This window comes from Furipterus horrens, unplaced genomic scaffold (assembly GCF_987537825.1).
Source record: "Furipterus horrens unplaced genomic scaffold, mFurHor1.1.pri manual_scaffold_2, whole genome shotgun sequence".
NCBI classification, from domain to species: Eukaryota; Metazoa; Chordata; class Mammalia; order Chiroptera; family Furipteridae; genus Furipterus; species Furipterus horrens.
Window position 1 is genome coordinate 7,079,785 of NW_028327172.1, and position 17,925 is coordinate 7,097,709.

At 45.9% G+C, this 17,925-nt stretch overlaps 2 protein-coding genes across 3 annotated transcripts; one reads left to right on the forward strand and one right to left on the reverse strand.

Annotated features, from left to right (window-relative positions):
- Positions 1-336: 336 nt before the first annotated feature.
- TTC9C (tetratricopeptide repeat domain 9C) lies at positions 337-6,567 on the reverse strand. The gene is made up of 3 exons (XM_090267462.1): positions 6,178-6,567; positions 3,027-3,209; positions 337-2,033 (listed from the first exon to the last, which is right to left on the reverse strand). Exons 1-3 carry the CDS (start codon positions 6,413-6,415, stop codon positions 1,939-1,941), a joined length of 516 nt encoding a protein of 171 aa, XP_090123588.1. The 5' UTR covers positions 6,416-6,567; the 3' UTR covers positions 337-1,938.
- A 1,305-nt stretch (positions 6,568-7,872) lies between these two features.
- HNRNPUL2 (heterogeneous nuclear ribonucleoprotein U like 2) lies at positions 7,873-17,721 on the forward strand. 2 transcript variants are annotated; one of them, XM_090260173.1, is made up of 14 exons: positions 7,874-8,755; positions 10,683-10,818; positions 11,118-11,194; positions 11,381-11,520; positions 11,826-11,916; positions 12,013-12,125; positions 12,351-12,614; positions 12,789-12,911; positions 13,558-13,686; positions 14,222-14,390; positions 15,748-15,948; positions 16,961-17,034; positions 17,297-17,404; positions 17,524-17,721. In XM_090260173.1, exons 1-14 carry the CDS (start codon positions 8,194-8,196, stop codon positions 17,602-17,604), a joined length of 2,268 nt encoding a protein of 755 aa, XP_090116299.1. In that variant the 5' UTR covers positions 7,874-8,193; the 3' UTR covers positions 17,605-17,721. The 2 variants fall into 2 exon arrangements, with proteins under 2 accessions (XP_090116306.1, XP_090116299.1); XM_090260180.1 differs by lacking the exons at positions 16,961-17,034; positions 17,524-17,721 and having other exon boundaries at positions 7,873-8,755; positions 17,297-17,365.
- Positions 17,722-17,925: the final 204 nt, after the last annotated feature.

Here is a 17,925-nt window from a genome sequence, read left to right on the forward strand (position 1 = left end):
CACCTCCATGAAGGCTTTCTCTTCACTCAAACCCTGAAGTCCTGTGAGAAAACCTTTAAGGACTGGTAAGGTAAGCAGCCTCCCCCTCCACAAACCCCTCAGTACAGAGATTTTGGTACCCTTTGGATGATTCCTTCAGGCTGTGGGATTGCCGGACCTCCTCCAGACCCAATCAGACTGCCCACCTTTGTCCACTTTCCTGTTCAGAACATCCCTCTGAGGAGCGGGCCTTGGAAGTAAAGACTGGAATGTGAGTTTGTACACTGGATCTCTTAGCAGTGCTAATGAAAGGATGAGTACAATAAATTTCTAAAATTCATTTTTAAATATCAGTTTTATTTTTTTCCTCATTGATGCAGAATATAGCTCACTGTACATTAAGTCTTGAAAAACACGTAGATACACACAAATAAAATCAGAAAGCAAAACAAGCCCAAAACAAGAAATGCAACCATGACAAAATGTTGTCAACAACCTAGACTTAGAGATTTAAGAGGCTTGGAAGAGGAATACAATACTCTACTTTTGTTAGTTCTGTCCTTGCACTTCATTAAGATCATTAGGTAGAAAATCCTTCTGTTGTAAGCCGACGGTTGCATTATTTAAGGGCATGGGGAGACACAAAGTGGGGCCTATTCACTGGGAGGCGGGGCGTTACTGGTAAAGGGAGCAGAACTCATGTACATTTGGCAAGACTAAGGTTTTTCTTTCCGAAGTCTGTGGTTATAGGATGGCTAATGACACGTGCTTACTATTATCACCCCCACTCATAAAGGCAGAGGCTATGCTACAAGGTCTCATCTACTCTGTAGAACTCATACATTGTGGCCATTATTCCTAACAAGTGAGTAGCAAGACAAAGGAGTTCCTGGTTGATGGAGCCTGCGGCTGAGCCGTGACTGCCTCAGTTCCTCAGCCTGCTGCCCAACACAGCTTCTAGAAAGTTTTTTTAACGTGCTTAAAAGGCACTAAGAAAGGAGAACCCTTCCTCGTTTTTCTCCTTTGTAAAAGAACTGAGCTCTGGCAAAATACAAGGTGACAGGTAAAGAATAGATTTTATCCTGCTCTTTTATGGTATTGTTTCTAGAAGACTTAGCAATCTGCCTTTCCTAAGTGTTTTAAAGAAACAATCACACTCTAGCTATGCACTTAATAAAAATTAAAATGTTTACTTGGGTGTTTTTATAGCATGAGCATTGAAGGGTTATTAAATAAATACTTAAATGCTTGGCTCCAGAGATCTTAAAATAGAAGAGTTTAGTGAAAAATTAAGTAAATCTACTATATGAATAATATAAATATAAACAATGGCAACAACTAGAAATTTCCAGGAGAAACAATAGGAGCCAGGTGCTTTTGTAGGGAGAAAAAAATCTGGATGTGTGTGAAATATTAAGAAGAATAAGGAATTAATTTACTCAAACATGGTTAATTTCAAATCTCTCATTTTAAGACATATGGGCCCAACTTACCATTGTCTAGTTTTACAAAAGATACATATTGCCCGGTGTTGACCTGTATAACTTTGGCTTTTGCACCTGAGGAAACAGAGAAAGAAACTCCTTTCTGTCTATCATTATTTCATCCTCTGCGAGCCTTCTCTTCTGTATATGAATACATCTAACAAGATCAATCACTAAAATCGGTGCCATAGATGTTATTAATTCCACCCATAGCTGATGAATGCTTTCTGGTTGTATTTCTCAGGGCAACTGTTCCCAAATATACAAATGTATTAAAAGCTATACAAATATACAGATGGGCAAACAAGAAGAGGCAGACTGTGTAAGCAGTTAAGAGTGTACAGAACTAGAAACAAGACAGAAATCCACCTGGGTCAGAGGTATGGGGTGAATGTCTCTTGTGAGGCTCAGATTTCACTTGATGGGTCTTTAATGGTTCACCTAAGTTCAGGGGAAGAAGCATCACTCTTCTCTGTTAACCAAACATGCCCATGTAGAGCTGCTTCTCTTTTCGGTGGTAGCTATTGAGTTCCGACTGTGTTAGCTGGAGGTACCGCCGGACGTTGGCATCTTAGAAGAGGGTGAAGAAGGCAATTAGAATTAGACCATAATCTCACTTGGGGGCAGGAGAAGATTGTTAACATACATTTTAAAAAATCATTTTAAGATCTAAATACATATATCACAACTCTTCCACACAATAGTAAATCTCATTAATTGGACATTTGAAAAATCTCTATACAGGTCTGGGCTGGTTGCTAACTTCATGATGAAGAGGAGTTTAAAGAAATAGTTATTGTCATAGCAGAGCTGCTAAAGATGCTATACCTGGGTGGCAGTTAATCTATGTACTTGAAGGTAAGCAATATGAACAGGTGGCTCATATTTTATATCTTTATTAATTCATAGTGGCTTTCTCATTTAGTTAAGATTTTACTGTGCTATTATAAATGTCTGGGACCCTCTACTTCTAGCATCGAAGCCAAAATGCAAAAAGGGAGACAAGTTTCAGTGCTTAATCAACACAGGAATGAGTCCGCCATCCCTATCCAGGCCCATCTGCTCTACAATATCGTTTCTGCCTTGGAAACAAAGTACCAAGTCTCCGATTCTCTCTCAGTAGGCCTTTTTCTATGTCATACCTTGGGTTAGCTGAGATAAGAAATACACTGATTAAGCAAAAGCCAGACCCCAGATGGAGAGCTGGCAGAAATGAGGATTATCAAGTGTTTTCATTGGATCCTATTTCAGTCTCTCTCTCTAGGAACTGAAACTTGAAAAGCAATGCTTTAACATCTCTTTCAATGGGTAGGGGGGAGATTATATGTGTGTGCCTGCATGAGCATGAAGATTTCTGGAGAGGATACAATATTGCTTTCCTGGGGAGACAAGTACATAAGAGTGGAAGGCCATTCACATTTGGAACCACGTGAATGTATTATTACCTATCCAAAAAACTCAATAAATTGAAAAAGTAAAGTAAAACAAAACCACCTTCCACAGCTGCCCCCTTAACAGAATAATTTTCATTGTCCTTCCCACTTCAGTCCCCTTCTCTCTCACCTTTTGGTTGCCTATTGACAGCGGCCAGGAGGTACTGCCGAGCTTGGTCATAGTCCTGCAGGTGGAAAAAGGCCACTCCGGCCCGATACAAGGCCTTGGCATTATCAGGCTGTCGTTCCAGGACTTTCTGACTGTACTCTTTCACTCGTTCGTAGTTTACTGGCTCCATCTGAAGGAGACAGGCTAGTGGGGCCACATGAAAGGAAAAGAGAAGAGGGAGGAAGGCCTTATTACACTAAATGACACTGGCCAACTCAAGGCAGCACCAAACATAGGATGATATCAACAACATTTACGTCTCCAACACATAAGCGTTAGTGTCTACCGTGAGCCAGACCTTCTTCTAGGTGCAGGAGGCAGCAGCGGATAAAAGCTTTGTATACCTTCATCCTACTTTTAATATCTACCGAATGGTTACTATGTACCTAATGTTGGGTTAGGCCCAGCTATAAAACTAGTACTATACTTCTTCCTGGCGTCTCTTCTACCCAAGCCTCTCTGTCTTGAATCTTCTACTTCGCCACAATTATTGTACTGCAGCTCTGTTAACAACAGCGGTTGCCATTAATTATGTGAGGCAATAGCAAGCACTGTGCTATGTGCTTGTTGAATCTCATCCGCTCTGACATCAGTATGTGTTACTGCCTCCATTTAATGGATGGTTGAAGAAATCAAGGCTCAGAGAGGTCAAGTAACTTGTCCAAGATCATACAGCTTCTAGATGGAATCAGTAAGAAATTTGAACCAAGGACTCTAGCTCCAAAGTCATCATCATTCTCGATGATATATTCATTAACCCTTGGATGCTTTAATGGCACCTTAACATACAAATCTGTTGAGCGGGCAATGACCATGTTGAGCGGGCAATGACCAGGTCAATCTTCTGCTTTTTTACAATTAAGAAGGGAAATGTTTCCCTATTTCATAACTGTGGGAATCAAACATTGTATCATTACAACATGGTGCTGACAAGAACCGAGAATCAGGGCTGAGGAGGACATTTAAAGGGCTAATGTTTGTATCCCTTTTACAACATCACCACCAAGTGGTCATATGATTTGTACTCAGATCTATTTCTCCAGATTAGTGGTCAACTAACCCATTACTATAGCTTCATTCATTCATTTGACAACTAGTTACGGAGCCCTGACCAAGTGTTAGGAAGAGCTGGGATAAGAGTTCGCATCCTAGTCTCCAAGTAGTAGGAATATACAATAAACAAATGAATGCATTTTTGAGTGATCTGAGACAAACAGAACTGCCTAAGATAGAGTGAATGAGGTCAAAGTGCAGCTTGGGTACTGAAGACCTCTCTAACAAAGTCACTTTTGAGCCACGACCTGAATGACAAGGGTCATTCAAGGGACAGAGCTTTCTAACCTCAGAGAAGAGATCGTACAGAGCTGGAAGGTAGAAATGAACTTTATGAATACAGTGTATGGAGTAGCCAGATCATGTCCAGCCCTGCGGGTAAGGATCAGAGTTTGGATTTTTTTTTTCCTAAGTGCAATGAGATGCCATCGGCGGATTTGAAGCAGTGAAATGATCTGGCTCCATCTTCTACAAAATGGGGACAATCATGACAACCTTGCAGGATTTCTGTGTAGTGAGAGGTATTGTAAATATACTGCACAACGTTATAGGCAGTTAACAAGTGAAGACTTAATTCGGTGAGTCTTGGTGGAGGACCTACCAAGCACCCACAAGCAGAGACTATACAGACGGCTGAGCCCCAGTCTCTGCCTTCAAGTCCACCTGGAGAGTCAAGATACTTACCCAGATCTACAACACCTCATTTCCTGAATTCCTGGTCTACGTATCCTATTCTTTAATGGGACCTCAAAATACAAATCTGTTTAGGAGGCAATGTTGAGGCCTAGCTTCTGCCTTTTTACAATTAAAAAGGGAAATGTACAGTATTCTGCAATAAGAACTTAAGTTCTAGAGTTAAGAATTGCCCAGGTTTAATTTTAGCTCCACCACTTACTACCCATTCGACTGTTTACTTAAATTGACACTCCAACAGGTTAATACCTGTAAAGGGCTTAAACAGTGTCTGCCTCAGGCATCTTATAAATGGCGCCTCAATCAACCCTCCCTGACTACTCTTTAGAAGAGAACATTCCCATGTCTGTGGAATTCACTATCCTTATTTTCTGCTTTATTTCTTTTCCGTAGTACTTACCATTTTCAAAAAATTATGTATGGTACTCTTTTGTTAATTGTCCATCTCCCTTCCTCGAATACATATTCCACGAGAGCAGGGATCCTCAGCACCCAATCAGTGATTGTTTAATTTAAACTTTAGCTACTATAACTATTAATTTTATTACTTGAGTCTAAGAGTAGCATGGGACACGCACTATAAAAAAGCTAGATTTTCACTAAACTATAGCTGATGAGTATTATAGTAAAAAAAAAATTAAATTTTAAACAACCATTAAAAAGTGTAAAAAAACTACTCCTAATAATTTCTATGGCCTCCGCCTGAACTGTTAGAATGTTTTAATATATTTCAAAATAATTTTATTAGTTCGATGGTTAGTTTGCCTGCCATAGAATATACCTAAGAAGTCTCCCATCTTTTAGCAGATTAATTCTAGTGATACTAACTCTTGACATCTATCTCTTCACTCAAGGCCATCAAGAAATGGCAGACTAGTTATCCAAGTTACCATCCTGCGTACTTATAGGTAGAAGGAAAAGAAGGAAAGGCTAACCAGAGTATCTAAGATGGATGACTTACACCAGCGGAAACAAGTGCCTTCTTTCCTGCATTTTAAATATTTTTTTAAATGCCCTCAGTATTATAAACTCAGTATATACTCCATTGAGTGCAAAATTCCCTAAACCTATCAGCATCACCTGGGAGTCTGTTAGAAAATGCAAATAAATGGTAGGCACCACCTCAGATCCATTAAATTGGAATCTCTGGGGGTGGGGCTCAGGAGTTGTTTACCGAACTCTCCAGAAGTTTGAGAACTACCGCTCTACAGAAACTCTATTAGAGTCCTGTAAATTGGAAATACATGTCAATTCATGGCAGAATAACCAGACGACAGCAGAAAAGCCCATCGGTGTTTTTCCCAATGTTCACAGATTTTCGTGTACCTGCCTGGACGCTCTACCCACCCTTCCTCCTTGTTCTTACCAGCTAGATTGTTGTAGCAGTCTGTTTGGGTGGTGTGCAGTATGTTTTCTTGTTCAGGTGTGAGAGCCGGGCCCTGAGGTCCTAGATTAGGTATCGGGGAGGGCAGACTTGGATCCAGACCCCGCAGCTGAAGCAGAGCTCGATGGTACCTACTCACAGCATCTCGGTACTTCCCTTCCCGGTAACGCTGGTTCCCTTTCTCCTTGTACAGCTGAGCCTCCTGCAGGCGCTTCTCCATAATTCTGTCGCCCAGTGCTCTTGCGGAATTCGGATGTGAAAGAGCAATTGAAGCTCTGGGGATGGGAGCAAAACTACTGATTTTGGTAGCCGACCTAAGGCAGGAAATCACCCTTTTCCAGGAGGCCCTCCAGGGAATAAGCTTTGCTAGTTCCTACTACAGCCCCTTCCTTTCCTCTCTGCAGTAATTTTCAATCTCCAGTGGTGCAAGAAACGAATCAGTGAGAGGATGTGGGAATACGGAAGCCAGAGATTAAGTGATTCTAAAGAGGCGATTCTGTAGTGAGGAGACCCCGAACATGCAAAGGTCGCCGTAAGGAGTTGAAGCAGGTGTTGCGACCACCCGCGGAATTTGCTTCCTCCTTTCTTCTGGACCCACCTCCCTGACCTGGAAGTGGAAGAAAGTAGGCGGGGACAACCGCTAAGAGAAGTTTATAGGGCTTTCCTGCATCCCAGCTTTTTTTTTTTTTTTGAGCAGCAAAGCGAGGCGTTTATTCACAAGTCTGCAGAGTGTGACGCACCCTCAGCCAGGAGAATGTGTGCCTGCTGCATCCCAGCTTTATCCGCATGTATTCAAGTAGCATTCGTTGACGTCTGTGCCAGGAGCTGGGAAACCGAGGTGAATGTGGTCAGTGCACCACAGCCCAAAGGCCGTGACTGGCCTGGTCGCAGAGCAGCTCAGCTGCAAATCCTCCAAGCCCTGCGGTCAGCCCTCTGTTAACGCCCAAGCCCGGAAGTATCCCCCTGGGTTTCGGATTACGAATGGGAGAATCCACAGGCCAGGGTCTGGTCTCTTGACAGTTTGTTGTATAAAGGGTGGCGCGCACTGCACCGTGTCGCCCAATCAGAAGCGGCCTCAGAAAAGTAATCCCGCAGAAAAGACCCAATCTTTCCAGCCTCCCCTGAGGGCCAACAAAATCCCCTGGCAGCTTCGCCAATTGGAAAAATCCGAATGATCACGGGTGACCAATCGCAATTGCAGATGACGATTCAAGTTGGCCAATAACCTAGCTAAAAGGCGAGGTCCGGGTATCTGTTGCTAGGTAGAAGTTGAAGAATTGGGGGGCGGGGCAAGGGGTTACTGTATTCCTTGGTTTTGGAGAGCCCTTTGGTTTACTAACAAGCAATGTAATTACTAGGAGGCTTTCACGTTGCAACAGCTTCCCTTCTATATATATATATATATTTTTTAACTCTCGAGAAGTTGCTGCATGACCCAAGATTACAGTGCGATCGGAAGCCTGTCGGGAGTGATGGTGGCGACCGGGTGGGAGGGGCGGTGGGAGGGCAGCTCCGGGCTGCTGCGCAACCCCGGCTGGAAGTACGGAAAAGAAGGGCGCTCACACGCCTCCATGCTACGAGGCACTTGAGCCGCAGCCAGGCTTTCCCGTCTCGGGCTCCGGTGCGGCTGCGCAGTGAAACCACCGGCGGCGATTGGCCAGTAGGTGAGAGGGGGCGGGAGGTAAAGGGAGGGAAGTCCGTCGTCCTAGTCGCGATCCCGCCCGCGGCAGGGGAACCGAGAGAGCAGGAAGGGAAATACTTCCCCGATACGTTGGTTTGGGCTCGGTAGGCCGAAAAGGGGAGTGAAGCAGAAGGGAGAGCCATAGGAGAGGCTACGCGCGGCCCTGACCGCCTGCGTGCGTCCGTGCGCGCTCGCTCGCGCGGGCTCAGTGCTGGCGCGTGAAGCGGAGGCGGGCGGCGGCGGCGCCTGCGCGGTCGGGCTCGGTCGTCGGTTCGCAGGGGAGGAGGCAGCGGGAGGCGGAGGAGGCGGCGGCGGCGATGGAGGTGAAGCGGCTGAAAGTGACCGAGCTGCGGTCGGAGCTGCAGCGGCGAGGCCTGGACTCGCGCGGCCTCAAGGTGGATCTGGCGCAGCGGCTGCAGGAGGCGCTGGACGCTGAGATGCTCGAGGACGAGGCCGGTGGTGGCGGGGCCGTGCCCGGCGGGGCCTGCAAGGCGGAGCCTCGGCCTGTGGACGCGTCGGGCGGCGGCCCGGGCGGGGACGAGGAGGACGACGAAGAGGAGGAGGAGGACGAGGAGGCGCTGCTTGAGGACGAGGACGAAGAGCCACCCCCTACCCAGGCCTTGGAACAGGCCGCGCAGCCGCCGCCGGAGCCCCCGGAGCCCCCGGAGGCGCCAGCCGCGGAGGCCGTGGAGGCCGTGGCCGAGCCCGATGCTTCAGAGAAGCCGGCCGAGGAGGCCACGGCCGAGTCAGGTGGGGTCAATGGTGGCGAAGAGCAGGACACCGGCAAGGGGGAGGAAGACGAGCCGGAGGAGCGGAGCGGGGACGAGACGCCGGGATCCGAGGCGCCCGGTGACAAGGCCGCAGACGCAGAGGAACAGGGTGAGGAGCTGGCAGCGGAGCCCGGCCCAGCCTGCCGGGTGCGCCCTTGGCCCGGGCACGCAGCCCTGCACCGCGGGGTCCGATCCCTTGTCCTCCCTTGCCCGAACGTGCGAGAGTCCCATCGCCATTTGATGGGACTGCCCGGGGGAGGTGGCTTTTCTTTTCTGCGCACCTCTCTAGGAGGTTTGGCCCCGCTGGTGGCCCCACTCTCTGCGGGAGGGAGGTTCCCGCCTAACTCGGTGCGTTGGTCGGTGGCCGATGGGAGGGAGCAGTGTTGCATGCGAGCTGCCGGTGAGCTACCTGTGGAGCCCACGGTCTCCCACGGTGCCGGCTGTCGTTTCCGAAGCCGGGAGTGCACCGAGGAATTGGCGGTTTCAGGAGCAGCCGGACCGACTGTCGGAGGCTTTGGGCCCTTGGGCTGCCTGTTGGCTCTTTCGCCATAAAAATATTAAGCAGCAGACGCAGTTCGTCCAAGTTCGCTCCATCAAAAGCGCGGTGGTGGAGCTTGAGCCGCGCAGAATCGGGCAGCCTAACCTTGCCCTTGCTGCGGCCCCAGGGCCTGCAGTGTGATGGTGTCGAGTTTAATGGTTAACTAGCGAAGAGAAAGTCTTATCTAGTGCATTTGGAATAAGTCACTTAACTTGGCCCGGGGTTTTACTTTGCCTGTGTTAATCTCACCGCTGAGTGGGCAGACGGGCCTGTTTGTAAATTTGCTGTACGCCGAGCTAGCCTTGTACAGTTCAGGTTCCCGAGTAACTGAGCTGAAATGATTGAGTTGTTGTTGTTGGGTCCGCTGAGTAACCTTGCAGGAGAGAATGTGTAAAGGCGCCCCCGGGGAGTTAGTGACCTGCCTCCCTTTAAAGTGATTGGATGGTTAGAGCGGTTCCATCACTGTGCCAGAGTAAGGAGGGAAAGGGGCGCAGCTTCCACTCTTCCTATGAAGTGCGTGGGTTGCGGTAGTTCTTTTTGTAATATTGTTTAGGCTGCTGCTACTTTGTATCATAGCACAATGGGAACCCATTCTACACTGCTACTGAGTATCATGGTATAATTGGAACCCCTGCCCTGATAGTCATGTGCCACTTGAAGATTGTTTGCCCTGTCCTGGAACAAAAATCCCACTACATAACCTTTGACTTAATGTGTATCCCAAATAGCAGATAAGAAAAGGTTAAGGAATAAAGGGCCATCTTAAATTATTATTTAAAAAAATCTTCTTTGTATCGAAGACTTACAAAGGCCTAAGGAAAAACTCCTGGGTGTTTTTTCTCCACCTGCTTATAAAGAGTGTTGTTAAATATATGACAGCACCTTTCTGCCCCAAATGATGTGCAGTAAGGATGCAGTTATTATTTATGGGCCTCTTGTGAATTAATGGTTTGCTCTTGCAACTCTCAGTAAGAATCTGTGATAAAAATATAGCTTTGTATCATGCACCTGTGTTTGCTTGCTGTGTAAGTAAACCTGTGGATGGCTGTGCATTTTAAAACTTGAAGGGCAAACTTCTTTTCTTCTTTTGTTAAATTGAGTCTCCTGTAAACGTGAAACTGGAAAAGTGTAGGAAAGTATGTTTTGTGTCTAGCTTAACTTCAGATCTGACAATCAAGAATCAAAATTAACCTGTGAAGTTTTTTTTTAATGTCATTTTGGTGGGGAAAGCTGCAAGTTTGACCTGATTTAAGCAGATAAATTTAGAATGCAAAAATTGTCCAATTTTAGTCTTTGTCTTGACTATAATTAGTGTCCTTTCATAAAATAATGGCAAGAGGATGATCTTTGGAAATAAAACGTTCTGTTGATGTAGTGGGAGTAACTTGGGGATTCTGATGGGATAGATACTCAGATCACCCTTCAGTTTCTGTTGGTTCTGAGCTTATTCTGCACTCCAGTATGAAAACTGTTGATTTTCTTTCCCTCCTTTTTGTAGGAGATGACCAGGATAGTGAAAAGTCAAAACCAGCAGGCTCAGATGGTGAGCGGCGGGGGGTAAAGAGACAGCGGGATGAGAAGGATGAACATGGCCGAGCTTACTATGAATTCCGAGAGGAGGCTTACCACAGCCGGTGAGGGAAACAGTCCCTTTCATTGAAGGGAGTGTCTGCTCTGATTTTGGTATACCTGGTGTTGATTGGAGAGTCTGGAAAGAGGGGTGGATTAAAAATGGAATAGATTTTTTATAGGAGTAAGTTCTAGATTGAATCTACCCTTAAAGCTCCTGTTGCCCTTTTTCATTTACTGAAAGAAGCTGTCTGCTGCAATTTTGTATTCACTGATAGTTTAAAACAGACATGGTGTCATGCAGACACACCTCGAAGAAGCGGGCTTTGGCTATATTGTATTTGCTTTTCTCTTTTATGTATAGCTCAAAGTCTCCACCACCCCCTGAAGAAGAGGCAAAAGATGAGGAGGAGGATCAAACTCTTGTGAACCTGGACACGTGTATGTATAAGGCAGGCAGGTTGGGGTTTTAACCAATCAGAGTGGTTTTGGAATTAAAACTTCATGGCCTGCAGCTTTTAAGAGATGTAGCACATGGGAGACTTTGTATCCATTCTTGACAACTGAGTATATTTGTATCCTGTGGATGGTTTTGAAGTGGTCAGCAGATTGCTTCTTTCTTAACAGATACCTCAGATCTCCATTTTCAAGTGAGCAAAGACCGGTATGGAGGGCAGCCACTTTTCTCGGAGAAGTTCCCCACCCTGTGGTCTGGAGCGAGGAGTACTTACGGAGTCACAAAGGGGAGAGTTTGCTTTGAGGCCAAGGTAGTATACACAGCTCATTGAGAGCATCATCTGTTGAATTAGTCATTAAACTATTATGTACTGGATTCCTACCCACAAGTATTTTATTAGTGCAGAAAAAAAGCACCACATTTTAACAACAACCATTGCTCCAATATCCAAGAAATTGAGCCCTCCCCCCAGGGCTTTGGTTTAAGTGCATTGACAGTTATTGTTCTGATGTTGAGTTGTGATCGTTGTTGTTTTCAGTTTGTATAAGACTCTTTTTAGCAAACTTTGCCTCTGGGTTGGTCAGAGTATCTGAGAGAGGTTTTTTTTTTTGCTAGGTAACCCAGAATCTCCCAATGAAAGAAGGCTGCACAGAGGTTTCTCTCCTTCGAGTTGGATGGTCTGTTGATTTTTCCCATCCACAGCTTGGTAAAGTTACTTTAACTTCATCATTCCTGTTTGCTACCATTATTGCTTACTCCATGGGAAGTTTGGGTGTAGGTGAGGATGAATTCTCTATTTCAGGTGAGGATGAATTCTCTTACGGTTTTGATGGACGAGGACTCAAGGCAGAGAATGGGCAATTTGAGGAATTTGGCCAGACTTTTGGGGAGAATGATGTCATTGGCTGCTTTGCTGTAAGTGCTCCTGAAAGTTGTGGATTCATAGCAGGGAGTGGGCAAAGGGCCCTGGGAATTCCGTTTGCTTCAGCAGTTGCTGCCTCATGTATTTGATGCACTGCACGCTTAGTCGTGTTGTGTTGCAGCTGTGGATTGGGTTTTGTTTGTAAAGATGAAATTGTAAGTTTTGATCAACCTCAAACCCTGTAAGCCCATAAGTGCTCTTGTCTTTTGTCATTGTAGAATTTTGAGACTGAAGAAGTAGAACTCTCCTTTTCTAAGAATGGGGAAGACCTAGGTGTGGCATTCCGGATCAACAAGGAATCCCTGGCAGACCGGGCCCTCCTACCCCATGTCCTCTGCAAAAATTGTGTTGTAGAATTAAATTTTGGTCAGAAGGAGGAGCCCTTCTTCTCACCGCCAGAAGAGTTTGTGTTCATCCATGCTGTGCCTGTGGAGGAGCGCGTGCGCACCGCAGTCCCGCCCAAGGCCACGGAGGAGTGCGAGGTGGGCCGCACAGCGTGCAAAAGGCTTAGTGCCTGTGCCTTGCGCGGCGGGTGGGCAGCTCTTCTTCTCAAGGCTCTACCGAACTGGGTCAGGAGAGGGTATTATATTAAACTGGGCTTTTAGACATGACCCTTGCTTATTTTTTATAGCTTTCTTGGTTCTGTTTACTTGCAGGTGATTCTGATGGTGGGACTGCCTGGATCTGGAAAGACCCAGTGGGCGCTGAAATACTCAAAAGAAAACCCTGAGAAAAGATACAATGTCCTGGGAGCTGAGACCGTCCTCAATCAAATGAGGGTGAGTTGGCCCTGGCTGGGTAGCTCAGTTGATTAGAGTATCATCCTGATTGCGGGTTTGATCCCCAGTCAGGGCACATATAGGAATCAGTCAATAATGCATCAAGTGGAACAACAAATCAGAGTCTCTCTCTCTCTCTCTCTCTCTCTCTCTCTCTCTCTCTCTCTCTCCCTCTCCCTCCCTCTCTCCCCCCTCCCCGCCCCCTGTCCTTCCCTCCCTCCCCTTCCCTTCCTCCTTGCCCCTTTTCCTCTCTGTTTCTAAATTCTATAAGTTTTTTGTTTTGTTTTTTTAATGAGGGTGAGGTGCTAGAGGTTAACCTCCCAGTATAGTCAGTCTTTCAAGTATCTAAGAACAAGGGTCCCACAACTAGAAAAGAGTTTTTCTCGATATGTGTTAAAAGGAGGTTGTTTTTTTCCCCCTTTGCTGTGTTGTACTTCTGAAAGCTGGGAAAATCTGGAATATGTCCAGATTAAGACTAAAAATGACTCCTGGAGGAAACGGACGACATTTGTGACACTGAGGAATAGGATTGAACTGTTGTGGTGGCTTTGGTGACATTAAAGAGGTAACATTTACAATGACTCTTGGGCTTTAACTTGCTTCATAAGTTCTTGTGTTTTTCTTCATTTCCTCTCAAACTCATCAGATGAAGGGGCTTGAGGAGCCAGAAATGGACCCAAAAAGCCGAGACCTTTTAGTTCAGCAAGCCTCCCAGTGCCTTAGTAAACTGGTCCAGATTGCTTCCCGGACAAAGAGGAACTTTATTCTTGATCAGGTATTTTCAGACATTCAAAAGAAACCTAATTTTACAGAAGATCCAAAGATGAAAATTTTGGCATTCATTTAATCTTAACACAATTGCTTAGAGTCAGAGTGGGGTGCATTTGTAAAGAGAGACTGAATAAAGGAACAGAATCGGTTAATTAATTACAGCTAGGTGGTTTTGTGTTATAGTTGTAGTGTTTTTGGAACTCAGAGATACCTCTTATTAGTGTTTTTACCAGAGGGCTTAAGGACCCAGACTATAAAACACATACTAGAGGCAATGGAAAGAGCGTTAGAGCTCCTTTGGATTCCTGGCCCCACCACTTACTAGGTTTGTGACCTTGGACAATGGTATCTTCTATGAGTCTCAATTTTTCTGATTTGAAAAACCCAATATCTGTCAAGTAGAGATTGAAGAATCAAAGGAGATGGTGTAAGATCCCTAATCTGGTGCCCCATTTGTAAAAGGTGCTCAGTAAGTGTTTGGGTTGAATTTGAATGATGACTTTTATTTCTGAAACACTTGTTATTCCTCCTTTCCCTAGTGTAATGTATACAACTCTGGCCAACGGCGGAAACTATTGCTGTTCAAGACATTCTCTCGGAAAGTGGTGGTGATTGTCCCTAAAGAGGAAGACTGGAAGAAGAGGCTGGAGTTGAGAAAGGAAGTGGAGGGAGATGATGTGCCTGAGTCTATAATGTTGGAGATGAAAGGTGGGCTTACATTGTACACATTAGAGATCCTGTCCTTAGACAGTGCACACCTTACTGGGGCCTTTTAGCCCCTCGAGTGATTCTCCAGATCTAAAGTGTATGTCTGAAGAGCAAACCAGTGGTGTGAGCACTTGTAGATAAATGAAGTAGCAGAGGGAATGGAGAAATGCTAGACTCCCCAGCTCATTCTGGATAAGATCCAATAGACCACAGGATAATTAAAACCCAAGGCAAAGGTTTCATGGAGTCAGTTACTCATTTAGTAAATACTTAAGAGTTATCTACTATTTGTCCAGTACTATTCTAGATGTAGGGCAATTGTGAATGCAAGGAAGCTCTGCTTTATTGAATTTATATTGGGGGGGGGGGTATTACGACTGAAATTAAAATATAGTGGTTGGGCCCTGGCTGGGTAACTCAGTTATCCTTCAGTATGCCAAGGTGCAGGTTTGATCCCAGTCAGGGCGCATACAGGAAGCAACCAGTGAATGCATAAAGAAGTGGAACAAATCCATGTTTATCTCTCTCTCTCTCTCTCTCTAAAAATCAATAAAATATACCGTGCTGGATAGAATGACCTTATAATTATATCTTGATTTCTGATAACACATTAGGCTTGTTTGTTTTGGTGTTTGGTAGGAGCCTGAAATCTTTGATGCAATACAAAGCCTAATAGTAAGGTCCCTCATAAGGCGGAATTATCTATCTGGATTGATTCTGCTTCCTGCTGTTCCCTTCAGAGTGTGATTTTCTTTTTCCTCCTTGCTGCCTTCAGGTCCTGGCATCCCCACCTGCCCTATAACTTAACTAATGGCTCTTTGAATTCTGATAATGCCCAAGGATGGGAGCTGGTTATACATCTGAGAGCCAGATGGTCAGAGTTTACGCAGAATGAACTATGCCAGTCCAAAACTGATATTCAGGGACTCAGAGGAATTTAATTCATGAAGGTTAACTGGATTCATTGAAGAATTAAGAGAGCCCCCATTGATCTGAATTCCACTGGGACTCAGCCTCTGAACTTGTATTTCTTAGTGTCTTATCTAACCAACACCAAAACTTTCTCAGTTACTTTTAGCCTCTGGCTACCTGCTTCTGTCCTGATAAGAAACCTTAACCCAGTTCCCTCTTAATTTATTATGGATCACTTGAGAACTTGTAAATCTACAGTTTGCAGATAGCCCTTCGCCTGGGGCTGTTATAATTTAAGGAAAACGTATGAAAGTACCAGCACTTCTTGGTGCGATAGTACAGGAAGGTTAGGAACCCTTAGTCTCCCTGTAACAGAGTTTTTATAACGAGACCTTGCCCATCTATGCACTTTTCAGGCCCACAAGTTTCTCTCTTACTCTTCTAGCCAACTTCTCTCTGCCTGAAAAATGTGATTATATGGATGAGGTGACTTACGGGGAGCTGGAGAAGGAAGAAGCTCAGCCCCTTGTCACTAAGTACAAGGAGGAGGCCAGGAAGCTGCTGCCCCCCTCTGAGAAGCGGACAAACCGCCGAAACAATCGGAACAAGCGCAACCGGCAGAACCGAAGCCGAGGCCAAGGCTATGGTGAGTCCTGGGGGCCTGCCAGCCCCGGCCGCAGTCTGTGCTTTGTGCTGAGCAGGATCCGCAAGGCCACCGAGTCAGGTCACTAACAGGGAATAAGGAAGTGACCTCTTTATGGAGCTTGTTCCTTCCTGTGTCCTTTACCCCCAGCTTCTTGTGCTTTTTCCATAACCTTTCAACAAAAGGTAGTTATTTTCCAACAAAAATATTTGTTTCTGTGAAAAGCAGTGCTTGAACCTTCTCATTCGTCTGGTTTTCATTTGTACGCGTGGGTTTCCCACTTCACTGTCGCAGTATATCTAAAAGATTTGTGCAGCAACATTGGGTCCTCATCTTAAGTTTTCTTACTGCTTCGTGTAGTGGGTCAGCCCAACTATGTGGACCACAAAGTGAATGCCTTACTCAGTAGTTTTCGGGGTTACAGAGTAATTTGGGTTCTAGTGGAATTACTATCCCCCCTGAATGTCTAATTTGTCAGGTAATCCTCCATTGTGCATTCAGTGCCCTTTAAAAATGTGTGTGTGCGTGCGCATGTGTATAAGTCAACAAAATGTCTGAGTGGCTCTATATGCTAGGCCTGGGGATGCCAACAGCTCCTGTCCTGGAGGGGCTGCTTATTCACACTTTGTTTCATGTGTATAAAATGATGGGTCTGGGTTACGTGACATCTGAGATCCATTCCGGGGCTGGAAGTCAGTGATTCTGTGAGTGGCAGTATTTACTCGTGTTTCTAACTCTGCCAAGGGTTCTTTGCCATGTTAAATGTTTTGCAGGAATTGGGGAGCTTCAAAAGCAAGGTGGCTTGGTTTTCTTGTGTTGCTATTCCTCTGCCCTCCCCCTCAGACTTTATAAAAGGTCCTGGCTGGTGCTTTAATTAACATTGTGTGAGCCTGGCAGAAGCAGGCCTGCTATTCCCCCAGAATGGCCTGTGGCTCCACCTTTTTGATCTCCACTCAGACGTGGAGAAGGGACCCCACGCCAGCTGTCTGAGCGCGCTCTCCCATTTCTCTTCCAGTGGGCGGGCAGCGCCGAGGCTACGACAACCGGGCCTACGGGCAGCAGTACTGGGGGCAGTCTGGAAGCAGAGGGGTGAGTGCAGCTCTCCTTCTGCTCCTCCTCTGGGCCGTGATAGCCGTTCCTACTGGCTTGGGGGAGCAGAGTGGTTCGGGCTGTTTCCTCAGGGCTTAGGGTTTTGCCCATTGAATGTGTTTCTCTGGAAGAACTTATCCTGGGAATATAAAGTCTGTTATAAAATCAAGCTGAGTTGTGTTTCATTTAAGACGGGGGATAGCAGTGGATCATGATGCTGGAAACCCACAAAGCTTAACTCTTTCTCTTTCTCCTTTCTCAGGGTTACCGTAATTTCTACGACCGATACAGGGGAGACTATGATCGATTCTACAGCCGAGATTATGAGTACAACAGATACAGAGACTATTACAGACAATACAATCGGGATGTAAGTACCTTCTGGGAATAGAGAGAGGGGGAAGGGAGGCAGGACCAGAGGAATGAGTGTCATGCCTCTGTCCTCAGCCGGCTGTGGCTCCCAGTGACGGGGTTTCCCCTCTCTTCTAGTGGCAGAATTACTACTACCACCACCCCCAGGACAGAGACCGATACTACAGGAACTACTACGGTTACCAAGGGTATCGGTGAAGCCCCTGCCCTTGTCACCTGTCAGCCACGAAGCTGAATCTCTGGGGGTGCCAGGCACCCCCCAAAACACAACCAAGGAAAACAGGGGCTGTCGGGGTGGGGCGGAGCTGCCAGGGAGGGGTGGTGGGAGGGAGGGTGCGCAAGCGGGGGTGGGGGTGGGGGGAGGTGGAAACAAACAACAAAACTGTACATTTTTTTTAAAGTTTGTTGAAAAGAATATTGTCTTATTCTATAAAACATTTCAAACCTAGTTAGATATTTGTAATCAAAAAACATTTGCTCAGAACGCAGCACTTAGGGCTGCCTGTCCTATACCCTGCA

What these genes read in the sequence shown, in the direction of transcription:
- TTC9C (XM_090267462.1), bottom strand. Translation starts at nt 6,415, where the DNA reads ATGGAGAAGCGCCTGCAGGAGGCTCAGCTGTACAAGGAGAAAGGGAAC. An exon ending in CTGCTACAACAATCTAGCTG is followed by an intron (nt 3,210 to 6,177) that starts GTAAGAACAAGG and finishes TGGCCCCACTAG; the next exon opens with CCTGTCTCCTTCAGATGGAG. An exon ending in TGTCAATAGGCAACCAAAAG is followed by an intron (nt 2,034 to 3,026) that starts GTGAGAGAGAAG and finishes CCCTCTTCTAAG; the next exon opens with ATGCCAACGTCCGGCGGTAC.
- HNRNPUL2 (XM_090260173.1), top strand. Translation starts at nt 8,194, where the DNA reads ATGGAGGTGAAGCGGCTGAAAGTGACCGAGCTGCGGTCGGAGCTGCAG. An exon ending in CGCAGACGCAGAGGAACAGG is followed by an intron (nt 8,756 to 10,682) that starts GTGAGGAGCTGG and finishes TCCTTTTTGTAG; the next exon opens with GAGATGACCAGGATAGTGAA. An exon ending in AAGCCGAGGCCAAGGCTATG is followed by an intron (nt 15,949 to 16,960) that starts GTGAGTCCTGGG and finishes TTTCTCTTCCAG; the next exon opens with TGGGCGGGCAGCGCCGAGGC.